Source organism: Symphodus melops (genome assembly GCF_947650265.1).
Source record: "Symphodus melops genome assembly, chromosome: 11".
NCBI lineage: Eukaryota > Metazoa > Chordata > Actinopteri > Labriformes > Labridae > Symphodus > Symphodus melops.
The window spans coordinates 25,435,474-25,461,706 of NC_136701.1; the positions used below are offsets into that span (position 1 = coordinate 25,435,474).

Here is a 26,233-nt window from a genome sequence, read left to right on the forward strand (position 1 = left end):
GTGCAGACAGTCTGTAGAGGTGGCGTGCAGACAGTCTGTAGAGGTGGCGTGCAGACAGTCTGTAGAGGTGGCGTGCAGACAGTCTGTAGAGGTGGCGTGCAGACAGTCTGTAGAGGTGGCGTGCAGACGGTCTGTAGAGGTGGCGTGCAGACGGTCTGTAGAGGTGGCGTGCAGACGGTCTGTAGAGGTGGCGTGCAGACAGAGACGATAGAGGTGGCGTGCAGACAGTCTGTAGAGGTGGCGTGCAGACGGTCTGTAGAGGTGGCGTGCAGACAGTCTGTAGAGGTGGCGTGCAGACAGTCTGTAGAGGTGGCGTGCAGACGGTCTGTAGAGGTGGCGTGCAGACAGTCTGTAGAGGTGGCGTGCAGACGGTCTGTAGAGGTGGCGTGCAGACAGTCTGTAGAGGTGGCGTGCAGACAGTCTGTAGAGGTGGCGTGCAGACAGTCTGTAGAGGTGGCGTGCAGACGGTCTGTAGAGGTGGCGTGCAGACAGTCTGTAGAGGTGGCGTGCAGACAGTCTGTAGAGGTGGCGTGCAGACAGTCTGTAGAGGTGGCGTGCAGACAGTCTGTAGAGGTGGCGTGCAGACAGGACTTTTCCCGTCTGTCTTGTTGCAGAATGACTGGAACTGTCAAATGTTGAGAAACGCTGCTGGGTCATAAAGTTCGTTGCCGACGATACGAGAAAACTTTCAACGCGACTTATCTGTCGGACTGTTTTATTTTTGAAGTTCTGCATTTTCTATAAAGTTATTTTAAAAGAATATTTCTACGTAGTTCCTGGACATGCACTTTGAAAAGCAAATTCAGTTCTGCAGAATGATGTCAGAGTTGTTTCCACCGATATGATCTCCAGACTCAAGGTGTGTGTGTGTGTGTGTGTGTGTGTGTTTATACACACACACACACACACACACAATTACCTGTCGGAGTTCTTTGACAGAAGTGTATGCTGGCAGGAAGCCTTTCTTTCACCCGACACACATTCCTGCTCTGAATGATTTACAAAGCTTGTAAGCTGCACGTCCGATGCAGCGATTCAAGTTCCTGCCCTCGGTGTGGTTTCACGAGCAGAGCAAGAGCCAGCATCGAAGAAGAAGAAGAAGAAGAAGAAGAAGAAGAAGAAGAAGAAGAAGAGCAGTCTTACAAAGCTGCTCTTTCTGAAGCTGCAGCTCACATGACAAACTCCCAGCAGCTTCACGACCTTCAGATAAACTTTTCCTTCTATTAGAGGTCGCATTGTTTTCTCCACATCACTCCTTATGTCACGGACAGGATCCATTAACAGCCCAGTCAATGACAAACTGTTTCCATTCATTAGTATTTATCTTTTTATTCCAGCTGCTTCGCTTCACCAGCCGGTCCAACAGAAGAGGCCGGTCCAACAGAAGAGGCCGGTCCAACAGAAGAGGCCGGTCCATCAGAAGAGGCCGGTCCAACAGAAGAGGCCGGTCCAACAGAAGAGACCGGTCCATCAGAAGAGGCCGGTCCAACAGAAGAGGCCGGTCCAACAGAAGAGGCCGGTCCAACAGAAGAGACCGGTCCATCAGAAGAGGCCGGTCCATCAGAAGAGACCGGTCCAACAGAAGAGGCCGGTCCAACAGAAGAGGCCGGTCCAACAGAAGAGGCCGGTCCAACAGAAGAGACCGGTCCAACAGAAGAGGCCGGTCCAACAGAAGAGGCCGGTCCAACAGAAGAGGCCGGTCCATCAGAAGAGACCGGTCCAACAGAAGAGGCCGGTCCAACAGAAGAGGCCGGTCCAACAGAAGAGACCGGTCCAACAGAAGAGGCCGGTCCAACAGAAGAGGCCGGTCCAACAGAAGAGACCGGTCCATCAGAAGAGACCGGTCCAACAGAAGAGGCCGGTCCAACAGAAGAGGCCGGTCCATCAGAAGAGACCGGTCCATCAGAAGAGGCCGGTCCATCAGAAGAGGCCGGTCCATCAGAAGAGACCGGTCCATCAGAAGAGGCCGGTCCATCAGAGGCCGGTCCATCAGAAGAGGCCGGTCCATCAGAGGCCGGTCCATCAGAAGAGGCCGGTCCATCAGAAGAGACCGGTGGAGCCATTTTTAGAGGGTCTTGAATGTTTTGTTTCATTCTCTCTCTTCTGTCACGTTCTGTAACTGAATGTGTTGGTTAAACGAGATGAGCTGGTCTAAAGACCCGTCACGAGTCGTGGACTCCAGGTCAGTGAGTGTGAGACTCAAACACGTGTCAGAGCTCCTCCCTCCTGGTCATGCGTGTCATCTCTGCGTTAGAGCAGAACTTCTCCCTCAGTCGAACCCCGCTGTGTTTCCACTGTCAGGACGCCTACACACCAAACGATGTCCAACAGTGGAGGGGCGTGGCCTGATTCGAGGCAGCTCTTTTTTTCCAAATAATCCCCAAGTGTGTAGTGTCAACACGATGATCTTACCGCTCCCGATCACAAGTCGTACATATCAAACATGTCTGTCAGGCTGTGTCCAAGAAGAGCTCAGGAGAGCTCGTCTTCAGACTGGACGGAGTCAGAAGGGTCTGCAGAACGACCCTCCCAAGTTTTTCTTCATATGAATCTGATTTTAAACTGTGAAAATGCGTTTTTAGGTCTCTGGTTTATTTTGGATTAAACAGAAGGAAAACCTGGTGAAAAATACACTGAAGACGGATCAGCACATGAAGACAGACGGACTTAAACTGTCATTTCAACGTATAGCCAACACAGATGGCCACGGCGCCCGCTAAAGCTGCTCCAAGTAACCGCCTGTGTTTGGATGTTTAGGTGCAAACAGGAAGAAAAAGAAAAACACGTCTCCCGCTCACTCGCTCCTCCATCTTGCTGCTGATTGGCCGGAGAGTTAGAGATGGAAACAGGATTCAAGTCAAGCTTTTATCCAGCCGTCGAGTTCAGCATCACCAACACGCCGCACGTGGGGCTCGTGTCGTGTGCACGGCTGCTCCAAGTTCGCAGCACCTTCACTAAGAATAATGGCGTCACAGAAGCTGAGTTCTGACTGGTGGAAATCAAGATTTAGTTTGCAAAAAAAGGAAATCATGAAAGATAAATAAGAGACTCAAATGTCCTTCATGGTGTCCCCGTCCTGCACCTGCCTCCACGCCATCCCTTACTTCCTGATAATGCTGCTCAGATGGACTCCCGTCTGCTCCAGTCTCAATTCACAGGACTCTGATTGGACAGTTGTTGCTTTCAGTGTAAACGTCGGTGACCAGCATGCAACAGTATTCTTTATTTCAGATGCAATGAAAAGCCGGCCCGCTTCAGTCCAGGTGTAAGTCACCTTCAACGTGGTGACAGCGAGACGACTCTTTATGGAGGATCTGAATCAAGGTCATGTGGTCACGCGTCCATGCGTCCTCTCGTTCACTGTGATATTTAATCTGAGCTGTTGCGTCCAGGCTTCAGTTCTGGTACAAGACATTCAGCCAGCTCTGCACAGCTTAGCCTTCAACATAGAAACGTCGCTGTGACTCTATAAATAGCCCGCGAGCCCTGGAGCAGGCCGGCCCCTGCAAACAGGGAAAAAAAGGAAAAAGACACCGTGACTCCCCCGACATACGTCACAACGGCATAATGGTGATACCAAGGCGTTCCACCTGTGTTCCAGCACGGGGGTCATAACAGCGGCGTCACAGCGGGGAGGCGGGATCACTGAAATAGCGCTTCAGTCAAACTCGCACAAACTCACTGAATCTTTAACTCGACTTCTTCCACAGTATTTTAGGGCCGGACCCCGAGGTGGTTATCTGATGTGAGCGGCAGGAAGTATTCTGGAGATTTCACTTTTATTATTATTATTATTATTATTATTATTTCAATGTGGACATGTCATGTAGAGCTCTCTGAGAGTTTTAAAGAAACTGCTTTGAACATTAAACTGCTAATGTTTCGTATTTGGGTTTCCAGCTGAAAACAAAGACGACCTCTCCGTGCAGCTCTGGATGCTTCTGGAGGAGAAGACTAATGGGCACAGCTCTGACATTTAGCTCGTCCTCTGCTCTCCGCTCTACCTGCTTCCTGTTAATTGTCAGTGATGCAGCTGACCGGATGACCCGGCCGTAACACCGCCCGCCAGCGCTGACCCGCGTGTCAGCCCTAACGCACGCTGGCCATTCCTCACACTGTGTCCTCGTACCCTGCTCTCATTTATCTCTTCTGTCGCACACACACACACACACACACACACACACACACACACACACACACACACACACACACACACACACACACGCTGTCAGCCAGCTGGCCATCCACCCAGTCAGCCACTCAGCCGCGTAACTTCAGCACCTGATACACTAAATAAAGTCAGCTACAGCTCGAAGAAGCGTCTACAAAGGAACCAGCCACCGTCTTCACCTGGAGCTCCTCACAGATATATTTATGACATCTAACCGTCTCCCGCCCTTAATGTCCGTGATCAGGGACCTGAAGCTTATTGTGCCGCCGCACGAGCCGTAAATCAGCCAGAATAAGAGCAGCGCATAAAATGGAAAATGGAAAAGAGCAGTGAGCCGGTGAGCTGCGACTCCTCCTCACCACCTGGAAAACACTCGTGCACACTCGTGCACGTTTATCAGAACGCCTTCAGCTCCGGCTGTGAGGCACGAGACTCCTGAGCTCCAGGTCACACGGGACCCGCGGAGCCACGGCTTCTTCTACGTCCTAATTAATGGGACAAGAAAAGTCCTTTTTGATCAGGTCTCTTCTTTCTTGTGCTGGCTGCATAGGAGGAAACAAACCTTCTCCACAGTTTCAGGAGTTCAACCCTGCTATCTAATGCAAAATTAAAAACACCACTGTGAGATGAATCCTTCAAAATAAAAGCTCAACCCTATTAAAGGTTGTAGTTGTTGAACACTTGACCAGCAGGGGGATTAAACTTTTATTCCAACAGAGAGCTGCTGCTCATGTCGGTTTAACAGAGTTGTAAAGACTGCTGCGACATGCTGGCAACAGCTGGCTGCTCCTGAACTCCCCCCCCCCCCCCCTCAACATGTCATGGTGACAACTCAAGCAGATGTGTAGTTTAGAGCGGTGTGGATGGGGACACACATTCATGTAACACAGACTGTCTCAGTAATCAAACTTTGTCCAGAAGAGTTAATCATTGAACACTGTGGAGCATCGTCTCTCTCTCTCTTCTCTCTCTCTCCTGTAACACAGACTGTCTCAGTAATCAAACTTTGTCCAGAAGAGTTAATCATTGAACACTGTGGAGCATCGTCTCTCTCTCTCTTCTCTCTCTCTCTCTCAGTCACACACACACACACACACACACACACACACACACACACACACACACACACACACACACACACACACAGGCGGACTTTGTATTCGAGGGCCCTTTGCTGATGATGCCCTGCCCAGGAATGTACAGCTGACCCTGCTCTCACTTCTACAGCCCAGCTGATCACACACACACACACACACACACACACACACACAGAGTTGTGTCAAGGGTTGCAAAATTCCAGTTGGAAAACTTTCCGTGGCAATGAGGGAAATTTATGGGAATAAAATTTACTAAATTAAAAGTTGAACAGGGAACTTAAATATAAATTTATTTGAGCATAATCCTGACTAAAACAACCAGATTTCAATGTTGAGGCCACGCCCCCTACATGCCACGCCCCCTACATGCCACTCCTCCATCACATGCACAGGTGATATCTAGAACCCTGGACCACACTTTGAGCCCAGACTGTTGAAGACACTTCTCATGATGGGAATTAAGCTTTGACCATATTATGTTTAAAAATGTAAATCTGTTGAAATGTTTTTTTAAATTGTATTATTTTACCTGGATGTCTGCTGAGGACAAACAATATGTTCATATTTATGCATGGATATGATACAGATAGATTAAATTACCATCAATTTCCAGTTAATTCTCATGAAAAAATGGGATATTTCCCAAATTCCCAAGCTTAACTACCCACGGAAAGTTTCTGGAGATTTACTGGAAACTTTCCCCACTTTGCAGATCATCATTCATTTCAATCATTTCTCAGTGAACTACACTTCAAATAATGCACAGCTTTATTCCCGCTCTTACAGAGTCCAAGCAGTTCTCTGGGTCAAAGGTCAAAGTAAAGAAGTAAACAGACCAAACAAAGAAAAGAGAACCTGTTTCCACCAAGCAGTCGGGTTTGTTTGAGTCCAGTTCGGTAAACCCCTGAACGCAGGCAGCCGGACCCTCAGTGTGTAATGATGTGACATCATCGCAGCCCAACACCGTGTAGCCCGCTTTAAGCGGGTTCACCGATGAAGAGCGGGACACAGTAAACAAAGGGTCCCTTTAGGGCTGGATCAGTATCCATGGCGACCCAACTGAAGGGCAACACAAAAGTAGAACGGTACAGAACACTTATTTTGGTTCCATTCCCAACTTGCTCGTTGGTTTGTGTTCATGATGCAAACTGAAAATGTTCTGATTCCTCACATGGATTTTCTCTGTACTTGTGATAAACTCAGAGGTCAGAGTTCAATCACTTCCAGAGGAGACTTCCTGTTTCCGTGTGACCTTCACGTCTGCAACTTCAACGCTGTCACAGTAGTAGCACCTGTTCGTCTGTTGAGTTGCACCTGTGTGTCGTTGTACCTGAATACATCAGCTCGGACTACAAATGTGCTGCCAACACAAACCAGAACTCTTCAGACGCTGAAAATCCCGACTCGTACAGTGTGCACGGATCGTACATTTCTCTACAGAAGCTGAGAATAGAGGTCAGGATTCCCTCGCTGTGCCGAATACTGAAGTCAGTTCACTGAATCAGGAAGAAGAGGACGTCTATTATTTAAGACTCAAGAAACAGAATTGGAGACGGCGGCCCGATTTGACAGAAAATGACTGGTAAAAAGCTGAACTTTGGCTCCTGTATTTGACCTCTGAACTACAATCCTACATCATGTTCTCAAGTGCAGTCAGCAAAAACCATGGTCATGACCTCAGCATGTGGAGGTAAAGTGTTCTGCTAACAAAGCAGTCATCTCACTTCTTCTTAATTAGATCAAGCACACTGAATGATCAACCTTCAAGCACAAGGTCGTCTAAAGTTGAAGGTCGTTTAAAGTTGAAGGGCCCATCTTCAAATGTTTTTTAACCACAATCACGCTGCTTTTACTTTTGGCTTTAAAGCCGCACACGTCTGCAGGGATAAACACATACAAAATAAAATCACCAAATTCTCTTTGCATTTTTAAAATGTACTGCAGATTCAGTGTTGCTGTTCCAGTTCACTGCTGGCTGCAAATCTCTGCAGATTTACAGTATTTGGCGAATAGAGCTCTTGTGACTCAGAAGCTGATGTTCGTGTGCATTGTTACTGACATGCTGCGTAAGATTTAAATACCGCTGTTGAATCAAATAGATTCATATAGGCTAATTAGAATTATACTGGGGAGTCATGACAGCACACATCTGAATCTGTTCCAGGCTGAAAGAAGCTGACTGTGCTTACTGCTTTTTAAAAAAAAAAGGGGGCCGAGCTATGTGCTGCAGATCTTTTACACTTCAGTTAGAAGGATCTCAAGACGCAGGCTGCCCATCGCTAAGTGTTTGCCTCATGTGCAAAGGCTTAAGGCCTCCAGGCGGACGCCCCGGGTCTGAATCCGCCCTGTATCTCCTGCTCCCTCTCTCCCCAGGTTGTGATTATACCCACTGACTGAACTCGACAAATCAAGCGAAACCTTTGCGTGTTAACGGTTAGGTCCACTCATGCAGACCCACACAGACGTCACAGTGTTCAGCTAACATGCTAACGTTGCTAAACGCCTTAAACCTGCAGGCTTTTTAATAACCAGCTGGATGAGGGCGTGGCTAACTTGTCATTGACTAATCACAGCCATTTATTTTTTGTCACAACCATACTGGTTTCTTTTAGACGGATACATATTTATGAAAACAGACATCTCCTGAACTCAAAATAATGAACTGAACCGCCTCTTTGAGTTTCTGTGGTTATTTTCGGGGTGTGTGCGCTCAACCAGGAAGCTGATGTTTATGTGTTTACTGATTTGTTGACTCAGACCTCACGTCATGATTCATGATGCTGATTGGTTGCTGTCTTGCGCTCACGTCCTACTTGACAAACTGTCTGCCTGATAAAAAGGTTTAGCAGCAAAATGTTGCCACTAAATGTTTGTTGGAGAATCGTGCTGAAGCTTACCTGCAGGTCACTTTACTCTCATACGCACCTGTCAAATGCAAAAGTTTTCTTTTTAAAGACTTGAGTGTCTGACACTATTTATTATCTCATATACCACTAAATATTAGTTAATTAGTTACTTGTGACAATGAAAAGTGATCAGATGTGATGTCATCAAAGCTGGCACTTGTGTGAAATATTCAGGAGTTCAAATTAAACAGATAACAACATCAGACCTCATTCGACAGGGTAAAGTGTGGCCTCGCTCACCACTAAAGTCCATGTAACTAACAGTCCATGGACATCAATAATCTCTCCCGGTTAGCCATGCAAATATGCAGGTTAAATATCACCTTCTTGTCTGAGGAAGCTGGCTGATGTTTCCCAAACGTATCTCCATCATATTCCATGCAAACATCAAACAAACAGATCTGGAGCTGCAGAGAGGACACAGTCGCATTCTTTCAGCATCTCGGTTTCATACCACTCTGCTCACATGCTAGATTAGATTTACTCTCTAGAAACCTGCCAGCCAGTGTGACACATAAACATACTGTGATGAGGCAAGGCTCACTTAAAGGCACAAGCCTTCAGCAGTGCCTGTGCAGTGTGGAACTAGAGGCAGTGCACCTGGCTGCTTCCCAGGGCTGGACTGTGTTTGTGTTTCAGGAGAGGCTGCTGGCCCTTTAAAAGCTAAGATGGTGTCCTACAAGCTGCAGTTTGTGCCTTCCGTTTCCTTCCTGCCTCAGAGATCACAGAGCATTTCAAATTGGACCTGAGCTAACCTCGCACAGAGAGAGAGGAGACAGTGAGGTTTCTGTATGAAACATGGACATGTCAGTGCCTTCGGCTTGATGTTCTTGCGATGCAATAAGGTCGTTGTTACAAAAGTCCTCCAGTAATTGCAAAATAAACTGCCTGCCTGCAAGGATACGATTGCAATTGGCTGTTGTGGACATGTATGCTCGCTGACAGTCGGATTTGGCGCATGACAGTGCCAGCTTGTGTACAGGCAGATCATCCACACACACAGATGTTTGTTTTTCCATTGACCTGGGCAAAGTCAATAAGGTGCACTTACTTTCTTGTTACGGGTCTCCGTGTGCATCTCGGTTGCCGGAGCGGTGCAGCGGCGGAGGGGTGGAGCAGCAGGAGCAGGAGGGGGTCGGTCGGGGCTTTGGGTGTAGCTCTATCTCAATAAGAACTGTTAGGGAGAGAGGAGGGTTTAGGGGTGGCTGGTTTACCACCTTTACAGTAAAATTTCGGGATATAGGTACACGGTCCCTGCCTCTTCCAGTGTTTCTTTTCAGTTCATATCCGCAGCGTCGAAGGTTCCCTTTGCTCCCCCCAAAAGACGGCCAGTCTCTCTGAGTCTCTCCCTCTCTCTGACGGCGTGTTGTTGCCGTGCATTCAAGGGCTGGGCTCTCTCTCTCTGCCTTTTCCTCCTCCGCCTCTCCCTGCTTGTGACCCCACCCTGCGTCCCCACCCCTCATCTCTCTGTCAGTCAGGAGCTGCGCAGCCCTGCAGAGGAGCCGAGCTGCCGGCGACCTGACACCGGCTGCAGGCAGGCAGGCAGGAGGAGAGGGGAGCTGCTGCTGCACAGCCGAGCTCGAATTCATGGGAACTTTTAATTGCATGCAACCCGCACTGCTCTTCTCCAATCTATGTAGCCTAAACCCACCATCCATGTTTGCGGAGCCGCAGCAGAGATGGTGAATAGAAGCGCCCATGTCACCTTACTGACGTCAGCCAGCAGGCTAATTGAGGACACTCCATCTGGGTGGGGAGGGTGGGAGCGGTTTACAGTATATATTCAGTAAGGCTTTGCAGCACAACGTTTTATAGAACAACGTTCTTTGAAGAATAAAAGGCAGACAGGTCTGATGATAAACACGGGGTTATTACCACACCTTCAATAATGAAGGAGGGTGTGGCTAAATAGACTACACTATGTGCTGTCTTTTTATTTTCTAATATGTATGACAATAGGAAAAAATGCATTCCGCGTGTTAGGTCTGGTTTGCATTATAAAAGAGCAACATGCAGTAAATCGCTTGCAATCAACACAGTCTTGTGAACATAGGCCTACAGCCTTTTTTATTTAGAGTGCATGAAATAGATTACACACGGATATATGTGTGTATGGCGGAAGAGAAGCAGTTGCATTATTTTTTACCTGAAATATTTTCTATCTAACCATGAATCATACAGTATAGTTCAGTTTGTTCGTTTATTGGTTCTACTACATTTCCCATGATTCCACACTGGGCGGAACCGGAAAAACAAAGGCGGAAACATGCGAAGGTAAAAAAAAAAAATAACAGCGTTATCGGTGTCAGTAGTTTCATACGAATTGTTGCATTTCAGTGCAATGTTTGTGCTTTAAAATAGGTTTTTATTTGAGTGTTAATAAAAAATAAGAGTTTGAATCGTTTTTATGCCACGCGCTGCGCTGTTGTCATGGAGACAGCAGCAGCCACGAAGCTAGCGCCACTCGTTTAGCTTAGCTGTACGTTTGTTATTAACAATTTAATCATAAAATACGTTTAAGTGGACTTTATAATCGACCTTCAGTTGTCCTTCATGGGTTAACATGGTCTGTGTGTTTGAGCTCCAGCTGCTTGTTTTCAGTTTTTAACAATAAATAAATAAAATAATGTTTGAACAGGCCTCTCTTCTCTTTATAAAAACACAGTTCGGAGGTTGTTTTAACAAACACAACACTCCAGTTAGACATTGGTATTGTAGAAGTGTTTCTGTCTGCGAGGTGTGATATTATAAACTACAGGAAGTTAAACGTGCAAAGAGTTGATGTGGATTTACTTTAAGATTACTGAAAAGACATTTTATATATTTTATACAACAGAAAGACTCATCAGAAGAAAGCGTCCTGGTTCTTATGTCTATATCCAGTCCTGGGTTGTGCATCAAACTGCCCACTGAATGCAGCAACATCTCTCATGTGTCTCACAGCCGTACACACACCTGAAAGTAGCTCTGTATAGATGGAGATGGATGTGTCACTTTCATACTGTTACATAAGCAAGCATCCTGTGGGATTGTGACCTGATGCCTGGTGTTGTTGTGTTGCTCAGAGTGAGCCGGCAGTCCTGTGAGGACGGCCCGCTGCTGGAGGAGCAGGAGACGGAGGGCCAGCGACAGCTCCACAGCCTCCTGCTGCAGCAGCTGCACACTGACGTGGACATCCAACGGTCAGTCACTCTCTGTCAGCAGCATGTTAAATCCATCACACACACACACACACACACACACACACACACACACACACAATGAACTATAGAAACAATTTATAACAAAACATTCGGTAACCACAAATCACTCAAAATCCTTCTCGTCCTGCTCAAAGTGTGAGTCTGTGTTTTTAGGATCTCCTTCCACATTGTTGATCCAAAGTGTCTCTCGATGCAAACTGAAGTGACCATCACTGGTTACATGTACTGAGTGCAGTGACAGCCTGTCTGTGTGTTGGAGTGTGGCTCAGTCTGCTGCTGCTTTATTCCCAGCAGGTCGGTCTGTGCTATAAAAAAAGTTGTGATTGGATGCTGTCACAGCTGGCTTAGAGCCAGTGAGAGGAGGAAGACGTGGAGTTACTGCATGAATATATTACATTTATTCAAATCGAAGTTCAATGGCAGAAGTAAACAAACAAAAGCAATAAGGGGCGTGGCTAAGTGGGGAGCAGCCCCTCGCTCTACCTGACACATGAAGTCTGACCTCACTCTGAACGATGTCCTGTCCTGCAGATGTGTAGCCAAGAAACAATGCTTCGCCCCGGCGGCGCTCTATCGGCCGTTTGGCGAACAGGCAGCCGGTGTGAGGAGTCTCTCCCAGTTTCAGGCCCTGCAGGACGGGGAGACGGAGCTGGCCAGCCTCCGGGAGCTGGGCCTGACCGACGCCGAGATCCAGCTGTGGCAGAGCAGAGACGCAGCGGAGGGAGCCGAGAAGGTAAAACCCCCCCGAGGACGCGGACACGAGCTGTTGACACTTCTGATGTATCCATCGTCTGTCTCTGACCCCCCTCCTGCGTCCACACAGTCCCACGGCGTGTGTGCGGCTCCAGGTGCCAAGCAGCAGCGCCTGCAGGTGATCAGAGACAAGATGGAAGCCCATGCAGAGCTCCTGTCCCGCCCACAGCGCTTCGCCTCCAGCCGGCCGCTTTCACGCCGGGAGATGGAGATCGAGCGAGCGCTTTTCCAGGGAAACGACCGCCTGGGCTTCCTCACCGCACTTTACCACAGAGGTATGGACTCAGATTTGGTCTTATGAGACTTAGGAGAAACATAAACCTCAAACACCTTAAAGATGAAGAAACAAAGAGTACATGTAAAATGAGTAAAGAAGAAAAGTCTGAGTATTAAAAGTGTAAAAGCAGCAGCAGAGGGGAGATGAGTTCAGTGAGTCAGTGCCCTCTTTGTGTTCCACAGATGAAGAGAACCAGGATGGCCAGCAGGGGGAGTCGTCCTCAGATCCAATGGACTCTCTCTACAGAGACGTTCTCAGCATGGAGAAACAACGCCACGCTCAGGGAGAATCATCCAACACGCCCACACTCAGAGCTGAATCTGACCAATCACAGGACCCGCAGAGGGACAGCAACCAATCACATGCATCCTCTGACCTTCAGTCAGAGTGGAGTTCAGTCACCCCCGAGCAGCAGCCGGCTCAGGATAGACCGGCGGCTCCGGCACAGATAAACATAAAACAGCCAATCGGCAGTCTGCGTGGAGCGGGGGCGGCGAGGTCAGAGCGGCCGCTGACTCTCCGAGGGGAGATAGAGACGATCTCAGACGAAGAAATCCTCAACAACCGAGAATCTGAGGACGGGATCAGGAGCATCCCGAGGTTCAGAAACTACCAGCCGGGGAATTCCTCCAAGGTCGGGTTTTTACGAGCCACGTTCCCCTGACGAGTCCAGATCAACTTTGAGTTCAAGAGTTTTATGTTATAAGTAAAAAAAATATCCGCTAATGCACGAAGACGTTTGGTGAATTTGACGAGCTCGGAGTCTTAATTTAAGTCGGACTTTGTGGTCGACTTCAGGCTCCATTTTTAGACTCTGCAGTGATTCACGGATGTGAAGATGACGCACAGGGAGACGTGTTCAACGCTTTTCTTTTTGTTCTCCTCGCTGCAGGTCCTGTGTGTGAAGAACCTGAGTGCACAGGCATCAGTGGCCCAGCTGGTGGCGCTGTTCTCCAGGTTTGAGCAGGCGAACGGAGCGCCAGTCGTTTACCGCCTGCTGACAGGACGGATGAAGGGTCAGGCCTTCGTCACTCTGCCAGGTGAGAGCGAGAGAGAGAGAGAGAGAGTGGCTGAGCTGCTCACGTTTGATAACACAACACACACTGATCTATTTTCAAGTGTGTTTGTTTTCCTTTGGCAGACGCTGAAACCGCCGGCAGAGCCCTGCGGTTGGTCCATGGATACCGTTTACACGGGAAACCTTTAGTGGTGGAGTTTGGCCGGGAGCGACGTGAAGAGGGGAAGCAGAAGGAGCAGGAGTGATTAAGACTTTATCGCGTTTATTCCCGACGATCAACGTGTGAATAATAGACGCAGAGGAAAGTTCTTCTGTCTTATTTAAGTTTCAGAATCACGACTTCCTCTCACAGTTTGACTCAAATAAATACTAATATTTATAATCCTCTTTCCTGTGCGTCACATCACACTGACATGTGTCTCTGTCTGTCTCTAAACCCCCCAATGATGAGAAGAGTCCATCCTCTCCGTCTTCTGCCTGCTCAAACAGGCCGTTTGGAGATGTTCCCTTCATGACATCACAAAGGGCAGTAGCTAGCAGCCTCTGCCTGTGAATGAGAAAGATGCTGCATTCAGGTGCTCCTCGGATGGTGAAGTCTGGCTCTGTTACGAGTTATTTTGAAGCTACGCTGATGTGCAATCTGTTCATTAATAAGTGTGTTAACGTTAACAAAACGTCTCATGGCGTCCATGTGAGGACGATTCTGACGTCAAGTTGGGCACATAATTCTTTCCCGGGTTGTTACTTCAAGCTTGAGCTTTTACAACTCGGACGCCGCATGAATGCACCAAGAGAGCTCAGCAGTCTGCAGGCCACATCGAGGCACAGCGTGAGAGACGGGCACGCCGATCAGGACGACCTCTAAGTTATTACATTCTCGTTTCTTGACACTAGATGGAGCCATTGAGCCGTCAGAGCGGCCCTCTCTGTGTGGTTTACATGTTCCCTCCGTGCATGCATCATCCACGGGGGTGTAATCAAAAACAGGATCAGTCCTGAACTGAAGCAATGATCAGCAAAACTTCATATACATTTATTTAAACCCCCCTCCTCTTTTGTGTGGGCGGGGTCGATGCACATACAGTGACAGTTTGGCCCGCTATATTTGGACGTGTTGTCCTGAAGGAGCAGCACAAAAGTTGTGAAGCTGAAACAGCGAGGAGGAGAAGAAGAAGGAGCCACCCGGGCCCAACAAACGAGGAGGGGAGTGTTATCGAGGCTAACATGCACGTGTTGATACACAGTTAAATCAGACGAGGAGCCTCTCAGGGGACCAGTCCAGGGTGTCCCTCACCTCCCGCCCAATGTCCCCAAACTGGACATACAGTCTGTTTAAATGAAAGGTTTGTTTTTCAGGCCTTAGCTTTTTAATCTCAGAACCTCCAGAGTCCAATGAAGGATCATTCAAAAGACATCATCAGTTTTTAAGTTTGTATTTCCTTCTAGTTTTTCCCCTCTGACGAGCAGGACAAATGGACAAAATGACAATAACAACTTTTATTTTGTACTGATATAAAACAAGAACAGTAAAGAAATACATTTCATTTTTAGACATTTATCTATTCAGTCGACTCAGCCGTGAAGTTTAGTAACAGTTTGGATCACATGTTAGCGCTCCTGTCATCACCAGGAAGAGCCGCCATAACCGAGTGATGCACGACGTCATATCTCAGAGATCATGATGTCATATCTCAGGGATCATAAGGTCATATCTCAGGGATCATAAGGTCATATCTCAGGGATCATGAGGTCATATCTCAGGGATCATGAGGTCATATCTCAGAGATCATGATGTCATATCTCAGAGATCATGAGGTCATATCTCAGGGATCATGAGGTCATATCTCAGAGATCATGATGTCATATCTCAGGGATCATGAGGTCATATCTCAGAGATCATGAGGTTGTATCTCAGGGATCATATCTCAGAGATCATGAGGTTGTATCTCAGGGATCATGAGGTCATATCTCAGGGATCATGATGTCATATCTCAGGGATCATGAGGTCATATCTCAGGGATCATGAGGTCATATCTCAGAGATCATGAGGTTGTATCTCAGGGATCATATCTCAGAGATCATGAGGTTGTATCTCAGGGATCATGAGGTCATATCTCAGGGATCATGATGTCATATCTCAGGGATCATGAGGTCATATCTCAGGGATCATGAGGTCATATCTCAGGGATCATGAGGTCATATCTCAGAGATCATGAGGTCATATCTCAGGGATCATGAGGTCATATCTCAGGGATCATGAGGTCATATCTCAGGGATCATGAGGTCATATCTCAGAGATCATGAGGTCATATCTCAGGGATCATGAGGTCATATCTCATTGATCATGAGGTCATATCTCAGGGATCATGAGGTCATATCTCAGGGATCATGAGGTCATATCTCAGGGATCATGAGGTCATATCTCAGGGATCATGAGGTCATATCTCAGGGATCATGAGGTCATATCTCAGAGATCATGAGGTCATATCTCAGGGATCATGAGGTCATATCTCAGAGATCATGATGTCATATCTCAGGGATCATGATGTCATATCTCAGAGATCATGATGTCATATCTCAGGGATCATGAGGTCATATCTCAGAGATCATGAGGTCATATCTCAGGAATCATAAGGTCATATCTCAGAGATCATGAGGTCATATCTCAGGGATCATAAGGTCATATCTCAGAGATCATGAGGTCATATCTCAGGGATCATATCTCAGAGATCATGATGTCATATCTCGGGGATCATGAGGTCATATCTCAGGGATCACGGGCAGCATGGGGGGCCTTAACCTTCTGGAGGGTCTGCTTTTGTTACGACAGCCCGACGCCCACACATAGATGACACCTGTCTGACTGCAGAGAATCTTCTGTTTGTCCCTCAGAGTGTTTATGTTATTTTGTCTGTTTGCTAAAAATGCACCTATACTGCTCTGTTTGTCTTTCTCTGCCCTTTTCAAAGTCTCTCTGATCTCAGACGTCGACCGGCCGTTGAAGGCGGGACCCGGCCTGCTCCTGGTGTCCTTCACGTGAATCTCGACACGGACTTGAACCCGATTCTCATCTGAAGTCGTGGCGGTCGTTTGGCGAGGTGAACTCCTCATGTGGGAGAATTGCCACTTTGACTTCTGGCCGTCCTCCGTCCATCCTCTGCGAGCCAGCCGCGCTGCAGTGAGGACGGAGTCTGTGTCTTCTTGGAGAGGAGAGCCAGACATCTCTGCGGCTCCTCGCTGGCGTTGAGCTTCTTCAGCAGCTGTTTGAAGCAGCATTAGACGTGTTAAATGAGATCAACGACACAGAAATGATCACAGGGAATGTAAGAGGGACGAAACAGATAAATCTTCCTTTTCAATACTTTCACTTTCATGGAGGAATATGTTACCTCTGAGGCTCTAGAAATCTTAAAAGACAGACTCTTGCAGCCTTTATGTGGGTCAACAGACTGGGGGGAAAAAAGCTGATACAGTCAATCTGTACATTCACCGTGAAATGCATTGCAATGGAAAGCAACACATGGGTTCGTTTAGAGTCACGTTTCTCTCCCCTACAGAGAATGTAGGTCAAACACTGACTCCTCCTTTTGGCTCTTCCCTCAGCCAGCTTTTAAAAATGTAAAGTTTTATGTTAAACATCTGTTCCCTACTGGAAATCTGCTGAGGTTTGTAAAGCCGGTACCCTGAGCTGGAGAGTCCTAAAAAGCTCTGCAGAGCTGCAGGAAAGGACAGTCTTTGAGAAATGTCTGTTAGAAAGAGAGCCGCTCACAGGAGGCTGCAGCCTGGACAGATCCTGTGTGTGTGTCCTGAAGCCTCCACTAGGAGGAGACAGAGATCCTTTAAGAGACGTGTGAGAGTTCAAGCAGTACAAAGTGATCCACGTGTTGAGCAAGAAGTGAAAAGGAAGATGATCTTTTCCTCCGTCTGTTTGCATGCTTCAAAGAGCGTGAACACACCGAACTGACCTGTGGCTGCAGACTGGCTCCGAGGCTGAGGCAGAGCAGGAGCTGAGACCAGGAAACCAACGTCTGGAGAGCTGCTGCAGAACGACTGCAATGCAATAATCATCAATAACCTGTGAGAGACAGAGATCTCTTTAGTTGTGCAAGAAATTCAAAATAATCACATTCATACAGTGGAAGCAGATTTAATTTCTGCAGTGTTTCCAGATATACCAAATGACTGAAATGTGTTTTAATTGATTTTGATGTTTTTCTCCATGCAAACATCAGCGATGAGAACGAGGTCAAACTGAATGTTTTTCAGCAGTTTATACTCGAGTTTTAAAGCTTCTCAGAGAGACAGATGAGTGAGAGCTTATGTTCCCTTACTCGCCCTTTTAATTTGACTTCACATTGTGTTTGCCTCTCTTATAGTCACCTTAAGTCAAGTCCTATCACCCCTGATCACATTAGTATGCACATCAACCACATTACAGCATCAGATTTAAATTCATGCATGCAAACATTTATAAACTGCTATCAAAATGTTGAAGCCGTCACAAAGCTGCAGATTTTCGATAAAAGTATAGATAAATAAAAACTAATGCAAACCTGCAGAGGATTCTCAAGAGTTCCTTATCAGATCCAGATTCTCTGTTCTTCCTTCTCCTCCTCCAGCAGGACTGTTGGTTCACAGAGTGCTGTCTCACCCTCGCTCTCTTTTGTACCTCTCTCTCTCTCTCTTTAGCTCCCCCCTCATCAGGGCAGCCCCCGATGTAGTGAGCTCATAGAGCAAAGTTCAATCAGAACATGCAGAGCGAAAAAACTCAATGATGGAAATGAACAGCACTCAGAGTTCAAGAAACGCTGTCCAGAATCCATCTATTTATTTAATCTGCAGGTTTGTGAAATGTTCTGGTGGGATGGGGGGGGGGGGGGGGGGGGGGGGGTCATGCTCCAAACCAACGAGTGTTGCACATCTTCATTTTAATTAATCTTCAACCAAGACTTTTCCCAGACTTTAGCAGGGTGCGCTGAATTTCCTTAACATTGATGAAGAATAATCTCTGCAGCATCATTGATTTAATAAAAAAGCAGGAATGAATGTGTCCGTAACACTTCCACAGATTTCATCGATAACAACTTGTTGGTGAACGTGGACCTTTCTGAGAGATTTGCAGGTCTGGATTTTGTTGCGCGTGCACGGACAGTCGGTCACCTCGGTGTGCAGGTACAAGCTGCTCTGCAGGCTGTTTGCTCTGCTCAGATATATTTGGTCTTTAGCTTCACTCGCTGAGTTCAGCAGGTTTATCAGCAGCACGCTGATACAGGAGGGAGGACGGACATGACAGTTTCAGGCGCTGGTCCAGTTTGGTCACGTTTGGTCCAGGCGTGTTGGACAGGGCGCCCGTCTGACGCGGCACGGGGGAGAGGCACTCATCAACTGAAGAATTTTAACATTTCAGGTTTGTTTTTCATCTCAGACCAAATAAAGTTTATGTTTCCTGTTTTTTCTGTAAACGATGTCAGCGTTGTGATTCACATCAAATACGATCCTGATCATCTTTACCAAACATTTTCCAGATATGGACGCCGATCTGAAAACCTTCATGTTGTTACTCATTTTGGATATTTGTGCTGCAGGACGCTGCCTCGGGAACATTGTGCTTTAAGCTCATCTCTCCCTGAAGCTGACTCGGCACAATCCTGCACCCCATCATGATTTAAGGTTAATTTCATCCAGGAACACACTCCGGAGCACGACTTAGCAAACAAGACTCCAAATAAATATCTAACCACAACAGCTGACCCCACGTCTTGAACCAGCTCACGTTCATAAAGCACATGGACCGAAGAGCCCTGCATGAATCCACATGTATGAATAAGCACAAAGACGCACATGTGGCTGCTGTAACTCTTCCTGCTGCTTTGAAGCTATTCCAACTATTCCCCATGTGATCATTCAAAACCCTGCAGCTCACGTGTTGACTCAGAGCTCTCGGGGGGTCAGAGGTCACGGAGGGAGAGAAAACGCTGGATCACAGGGTCAGTTTGCTCAGCATGGTTCACTCTGCTCCAAAATCTGGGTCAAAGATAACGGAAGCTGTGGAAACGCTGACGCAGTGGACTGTCGTAATTTATAGTAGTCGAGCGACTCCATTTTAGTTTTTTATTATTTGTATTTTCTTTTTATTATTTGTATGGCATCAAATGGTCTCGCTTTTTCTTATTGTCACAAAATCCTTTTAATTTCTCTGTAACACTGAATTCTACACAAACTGCTGACAGGCCATGGGCAGATTTATTGTACCTTGAATTTCCCTTGGGATCAATAAAGTATCTATCTATCCATGTCTCTGTCAGACTGGCGTGTCAGGAAGAACCACGGGGCACTTAGAAAAGAACCATCAGCATTCCTCGTCACTGACCCGAATAAACCCACCGTCGACACACGAGAAGAACACACACACACACACACACACACACACACACACACACACACACACACACACACACACACACACACACACACACACACACACACACACACACACACACACACACACACACACACACACACACACACACACACACACACACACACACACACACACACACACATCGTTGGGTCAATCCAGTTTGAAGCAGGATTACGTCTCATGTTATAGTTCATGCTGCAAGCCGCTGATAAAGTTCCGTGTACAGATCAGAGGCTGAGCTGAAACGTCTGATAACCTTCCATTAATGAAAAAGAGGAAGTGAACTGAAATGAGGCCAAATCGTGAACGCCGTTCCGATTACGCACCCGACCTTCCCAAAGTAGGTTAAAAAAGCAGCGAGCGACTAAAGTTCAGTTTTTTTGCATCGCAGAGGGATGAGAATGTCCCAAGGTACAGTAAGAGACGAGACAAGGTGCAGTCACCTGTTTGTCTTTAATTCACCTGTGAATATACATCTCATGACAGCTGAGGAGAGATGAAGTAGATCAGAGCGTGCTTCACATAGCTCAAAGTTTAATCTTAAACTCAGAGATTCACAGATAATCTCCAGATGAGTTGGTTGGACGTCATTCTGTACAGTGTTCCAGGAATGAGGCCTAAAAGCAGGAAGTGAGTCAGCATTTTAGGTTCCTATAGCTCTAAAAGTATAAATGTGTTTGTGGTTTGATGCCTGAAATACGGTCTGTGGTTAACACAGCTGAAGAGATGTTGACGTTTTGTTAGACGAGATAAATTACGTTAGCTAAAACCCCCACTTGTGAATTTTAAAGTTTTTATGCGTACTTAAAACAGCGGTTGCTAACAAGTGGCTAACTGAGACTACAGTGGTTGTCATGGAGACATGAAACGTCATCTCGCCGGGGACTCTCTCACTAATCCTCCTTACCCCGTGATGTCTTCTGTAGGTTTAATGTTTCTGTATTAAGCTACGGTTTTGGCTAGCTTGTCAAAACCGCTGATTATCAGAGATGGATGAAGCATAACGGTCATGACGTCAAAATCTTCCGCCCCTGGCGTAGTTAGCTTGTAGCATAACGTTAGTTTTTTACTTCTCTGGGCTGCATTCACTCGTCAAACGTCATATAAAGTGTAAAGATTATCCCGCTGAACAAAAACGGCTAAGTATCAGAAACGTGTGTTTGAGCTTATTTTATAAATGATCCAAAATCAACCATCCGCGAATTCTGGACAGACCGCATGGCGTTGGATTAGCGTTACAAAATAATCTATTGAAATGTTATTTTATGTAACTGTTTGTATTCAAAGTCATGACTGTGGCATTCTTCATACACGCAGCAGGAATGCAGGGTAGGGCTCTTCACAGAGGGATGGGTTCTGTTTTTATTGTACCTGTCAATCTCTTCCTTTTATTTTCTTATCACTGTTCACTTGGTGTTCTTCATGTCAAGCATCAAGGCAACAATCCAACATCTCTGAGAGATGGATCGGCTGAGACTCCAATTTAAACAGCCCTCCTGAGCCGTTGATCCCAGTTAACCCACAGGCCTTTGCTGTGGTTTGCGGTGCTGTTGTGAAACCAACATGAACGTTAAACATTTAAAGGCGGGAGGGGCTGATCCATTCACAACTGAAAGGAGGCCTGTTGATGGAAAAGCCACCATTAAGTCACTTCCTCCTATTGAAACACTTTGTGAGCCAGCAGGATGACTAATCGATCGTCAGACCAGTTTCATGTATTTGACCCTTGTCGTTATTTTATCAAGCAAGATTTTTCAGCTCCCAAATGGCTCTTTCACTTATCACTTATACCTTTTATAATACAATACATTGTTTGTACTGAAGTATTCAAAAGTAAAAATGTGCATGTTCTAATATCAATAAATTGCTGTAGCCAATCGTTTTCATTGCATTTACAGATCCTTGTAACTCTGGAACCACTCAATAAAAAAGCTAGCATGCACGCTAGCTGTCTTATTCCTTCCAACAGGACGCACAGGTCTCTTGTGTCTGTGAAGGTTGTTTGTGGAACCGGCTCGATAGGAAAGTTTAATTTCTTCCCTGAATTACTTTACTATAAAAAATAGAAATAAAAAAATGGCTCCTTGAATCGGCTCGTTCGCACATCACGAGTACACTTCCTCGGCCCAGGCGCTCCTAGAGGAGGTGTGCTTCTGCACGGTACGGTTCATGCACAAGCACGGGGTCACAACGTGGACATGAAGAATAATCGATCCCACACGTCAGAGCGTTCTGTCTGAATCTGTCTCACACACTAAGACACGACAGTCACCTTCTCTGATGTGCTGATGTGTTTGTTGTTTTCTGACAGAACGAGTGACTGTGAACGTAACTCCAACAGATTTGTCCCTGGATGTTTACAGACTCTTTTGGATGAGGACGTCGGCTGCTAACGTTTAAAGGAGACACTGAAGAAGTTTACATTCAGATCTCGTGTTGACGTCAGGGTTTACAGATGACGCGGGGTTCGGCAGCCATCAGGTCATCACCGCTCCCTTTTCTTTTTTTTATCCTCTGCTAGATGCAATCAAAAAAAACAAATAGCAGCGTGATGTGAAAGGAGCGCAGGACAGACCGGTTGGTCCGGTTGAGCCGGTTGTTTTTTATTCTAAGTACTTCTGTTGTCTGCAGGTATTTCTGAACACAGTACAGACTGCAGCTGTGACTGAACGTTCGACTCCCTGCGCTCTCGTCACAAACTCACAGGTGAGAAATCCTCTCAGGTCTCGAGACCACTGACTTTGACTTCTCCTCATACGTGTGTCTTTGTTTTCTTGATTCTTTATATTCAGTGTTTGTGTGGTCAGACTTTTTGTCAGCTTTACCAGCGGGAGGATTTATCTAGGTCAGTCTGCTGAACTCTAACTGACCCCATGATGAGGTCACCTTTCATTAGTAATGGTTTGTAACTCGGCAAAGTTACCAAACTGAAGCCCATCGTTCCCACAGCTCCGATGGAGATGATGATACGCGCCTTCATTTCTTCCCGTTTGGATTCCTGTGACTCACTTTTGACCTTCCTCAACACCTTCCTCTTAACCGTCTACAAGTTCAAAATGCTGCAGCCAGGTTAGCGAGCCAGCTCATCGTCACTGCACTTCAGTTTCCTGTAGCCTGGCACTGACCTACATCACAGAAATGTTCCCAGCAGGTCTCCGGGTGCTGGTCGTACCTCACACCAGACTGAAGACATGTTTCTCATTCTTCCCTTTGTGTGTGTGGTTGTGTGTTCTCTTCTTTTTGTGACTTGATGATCACCTGAAGAAGAGCTCGGGTGGAAACGTTGCGATTGTGACGGAGTAAAAACGTTTAGTTTGATTTGAGCGTGTGCGTCTGCTGTCGTTGAACCTCCCGGCACGGTTCTCCTCTTGCTTCTCGAACTCGCCTGCTTGATGACACTTTGATTGTCCTTGAATGTTGCACTCTCACACACAGAATGAAAGATGTGTGATCTCTCTTTACAGAATCATGAGCTCGAAGGTGGTCATTAAGCAGCCTCAGCATGTGATGGATAACAAAGAGTCTGATCAGTGGGACTCCGGGATCTGTGACTGCTGCGACGACGTGCCTGAGTGTAAGTTTACTCTTCAACTATCTCATCACGTATTGGCTCATGCAGCGAGACAGACGACCAGGCAAACACAGACGACTTCTCAAAGACTTTTAGAGGGCTAAGAAGTTGAAGGAAAATGTGCACGAGACGTGTACGAGGGGAAAGTCACAAACACGGCGCCTCGTAGAACAACAAGGGACTTACTTTAAGCAGCTTAGAGGTTAGTTTGTAGGTCAGGCCGACAAGCGGGCGACCCAGATCTGAATCCAACCTGTGGCTCCTTTAGTGTAAGTCATTCCCACCTGTCCCACTCTCTCGCCCTGATTTCTTAAATATTGAAGGTTTTATCTCTGCTTCCTAAACAAAGATTTCAGCGTTGGAGAATCAGAAGCACGACGGTACACTCAGTCTCAAGGTGAAGTCAGGCTTTACATGCAAAACTAGAGAAGCAACAAACATCCATATTTATGTGGCCTTTCTCCCGCTCTGTGGCGCGGGTTGCTGCTGGATCCCAGCCGTCACTGGGTGAGAGGCGGGGCTTCACCCTGGACTGGTCACCAGACAGACAACCAATCACACTGCAGTTTAGACTCACCCGTTGACCTAACGAGCATGTTTTTAGACTTTGGACATGCAAACTCCACACAGAGAGGCTCCTGTCAGACGGGGACTCAAACCAGCAACCTTCATGCACTAACAGCTTGCAGCGAGCAGCAACAACAGGCAGACACAATCCAAATAAACAGCTTAGATCCAAAAATCAGGGACGTATCATGTTCTGAAATAATGTGAAATGACGACAGACGGGAGGGAGGACACAGAGACAACACTCAGGGCAGGGTGAACCATCACACAGACGACTTGTTAGAAACACAAATACAAGAAGGAAAAAATGAAGACGTGACAATCATAACGTGAAAACATCCTGAGATAAAAAAACAACAACTTAAGAGCTCCAAAAACAAACGTGTCACAGTAAAACAGAGTGGATAAATGTCCTTTGAGGGCTTCCGTACTGGCAGCATTTTGGAGTATTGATGGAGTTTCCTCTCAGGAGCAGAGATAAACTTTAAGAGCAGATTAGTTTCAGCGTCTCTCAGCTGCTGGGACAAAGGGACATTGTCTGCTCACTCTTAAAGCGGCTCTTTGTTCCTCGTCTCTCGTCTCAGCTCGTACGGTCGGCTGCATTGTTGTCAGAGAAGCCGGCACTTCAACATTTGCTTTAATTCTTCTTCAGGTTGTTTTGCTTTCTGGTGCTGTCCCTGCTTCGCCTGTAGAACATCCAGAGAGTACGGTCAGCCCCTCTGTCTCCCCCTGCTGGAGATTTTCGGCGGCCCCATCGGGCCCATCACCATGTCGATGAGGGTCTCCATGAGGGAGCGCTACGGCATCAAAGTAAGCCCACAGTCCTGCTGTTGTCTTCTTGCTGGTTTCCTTCCAGCTGAGCTGAAGTTGTGCTCAGGGTTTTTCTTGTTTTTATGGGGATTCAGCTGAACGTGTTTTCTGTGTCATTATTTCACACAAACAAATATATTGAACATCAGAAGAGATTCAGATCGTTCCAGAAAGTCTGGCTCAAAAAGCAGTCCAGGATCAGGTTGATTCCTGACTTCCTGTCCTGCAGCAGTGTGACGTGTTTTATCTGGTCCTGCAGGACACCATGTGCAGAGACTGCTTGATCTCCACCTGCTGCAGATCCTGCTCCTGGTGCCAGATGTCCAGAGAGATGAAGAGGAGGAAAATACAAGTTCTCCTCGTCAGCGCCAAGACATCATGACCTCTGTCCTCGCTCGTCGTCTCCATCCCCGCGAGACACCCCGACCCGCTCCTTCTGCTCTTCACGTGTCTTAACGAGGCTCAGAGAACAGCTGAAGGAGAAGCCTGAGGCGTGACTCACTGAAGGCAGACACCTTTTTATTTAACCTGTCCGCAAAAAACACTATCACAAATCAAGATCACTTTCCTGTTCCACGTAATCTGTACAAACAAGTTCTGACAGTTTAACTGGAAGACCTCTGGTTATTAAACTGAGCTGAAACAAATGTGAGAAAGTGTGAACAGCAGACGTCAGTTTCACACGTGTCGACTCTTTAACTTTTGATTTAATGTAAATAAAAGTCATTTTGATAATCAGCGTTTGCTCGGATTTATTTGTACTTTAGTGCTGAACATTTTAGGAAAACAAAGAAACAACCATCACTGAACAGACGCTGCTGTAAAACCGAACAGCACAGCTAGAGGGCGCCACACACTTCACAATGAGCCTGCAGAGGTTCATGTGGGGTCAGTGTGGATCAGACCTCTGAGTTCTGCCTCCACTGATCCTCAACTACATCATTTATTAACTCTGTGTCATAGATCATTAACATCAACGTTCATCCTCCGCAGACGAAGCAGCCGGGTTGTGTGTCTTGCCCAAGGACACGTCAGATGTGGCTGCAGGAGCTGGGGATCGAACCCCTGACCTTATTTACAAGTGAGAGACAACAGAGGAACTGACGCCACGTCATGTATATTTGCAGGTCAAAGAATCCTCTCCTACAAATTAACTATGAGCCTGGTATTCATTTGTCTTTAAAGGAAACGCTAACAAATCAATATTCTTTGGATTTTATTGAGGTGATTACTGAATTTTTTGGGTTTCATTTGGAAGAATCCGTCGACATGTCGGTATTTGGACTGTATTAATGCCTCCGTCTATCAGAGTATGAAGAGACGGGATAAAGCTGAAGCTCTGGGCAGTCTCTATTCTGCCCCGTTGAGAAAAGACTTCACGCCTCTTTGGAGCAGAGCAGAGTAACGCTGCTGACAGTCGGACTGCGTGTGGAAACAAC

At 46.8% G+C, this 26,233-nt stretch overlaps 3 protein-coding genes across 4 annotated transcripts in view; 2 read left to right on the plus strand and 1 right to left on the minus strand.

The window, feature by feature from the left end:
• The window catches only part of klf8 (Kruppel like factor 8), a 38,285-nt gene extending 28,449 nt beyond the window's left edge, over positions 1 to 9,836 (minus strand). The window contains exon 1 of one of the 2 annotated variants that reach the window (XM_079355827.1): positions 9,226 to 9,836. In XM_079355827.1, the coding sequence (XP_079211953.1) occupies positions 9,226 to 9,252 (27 nt within the window). In that variant the 5' untranslated portion in view covers positions 9,253 to 9,836. The remainder of the gene's footprint in view (positions 1 to 9,225) is intronic. The other variant, XM_079355826.1, reaches the window with a different exon arrangement.
• On the plus strand, positions 8,725 to 13,807 carry rbm41 (RNA binding motif protein 41). The gene is made up of 8 exons (XM_079355831.1): positions 8,725 to 8,963; positions 10,433 to 10,448; positions 11,240 to 11,356; positions 11,909 to 12,110; positions 12,201 to 12,405; positions 12,590 to 13,041; positions 13,300 to 13,447; positions 13,549 to 13,807. Exons 2-8 carry the CDS (start codon positions 10,441 to 10,443, stop codon positions 13,668 to 13,670), a joined length of 1,254 nt encoding a protein of 417 aa, XP_079211957.1. The 5' UTR covers positions 8,725 to 8,963; positions 10,433 to 10,440; the 3' UTR covers positions 13,671 to 13,807.
• An 8,690-nt stretch (positions 13,808 to 22,497) lies between these two features.
• LOC306831647 (cornifelin homolog B-like) lies at positions 22,498 to 25,515 on the plus strand. The gene is made up of 4 exons (XM_079355842.1): positions 22,498 to 22,552; positions 23,311 to 23,420; positions 24,637 to 24,794; positions 25,054 to 25,515. Exons 2-4 carry the CDS (start codon positions 23,315 to 23,317, stop codon positions 25,174 to 25,176), a joined length of 387 nt encoding a protein of 128 aa, XP_079211968.1. The 5' UTR covers positions 22,498 to 22,552; positions 23,311 to 23,314; the 3' UTR covers positions 25,177 to 25,515.
• Positions 25,516 to 26,233: the final 718 nt, after the last annotated feature.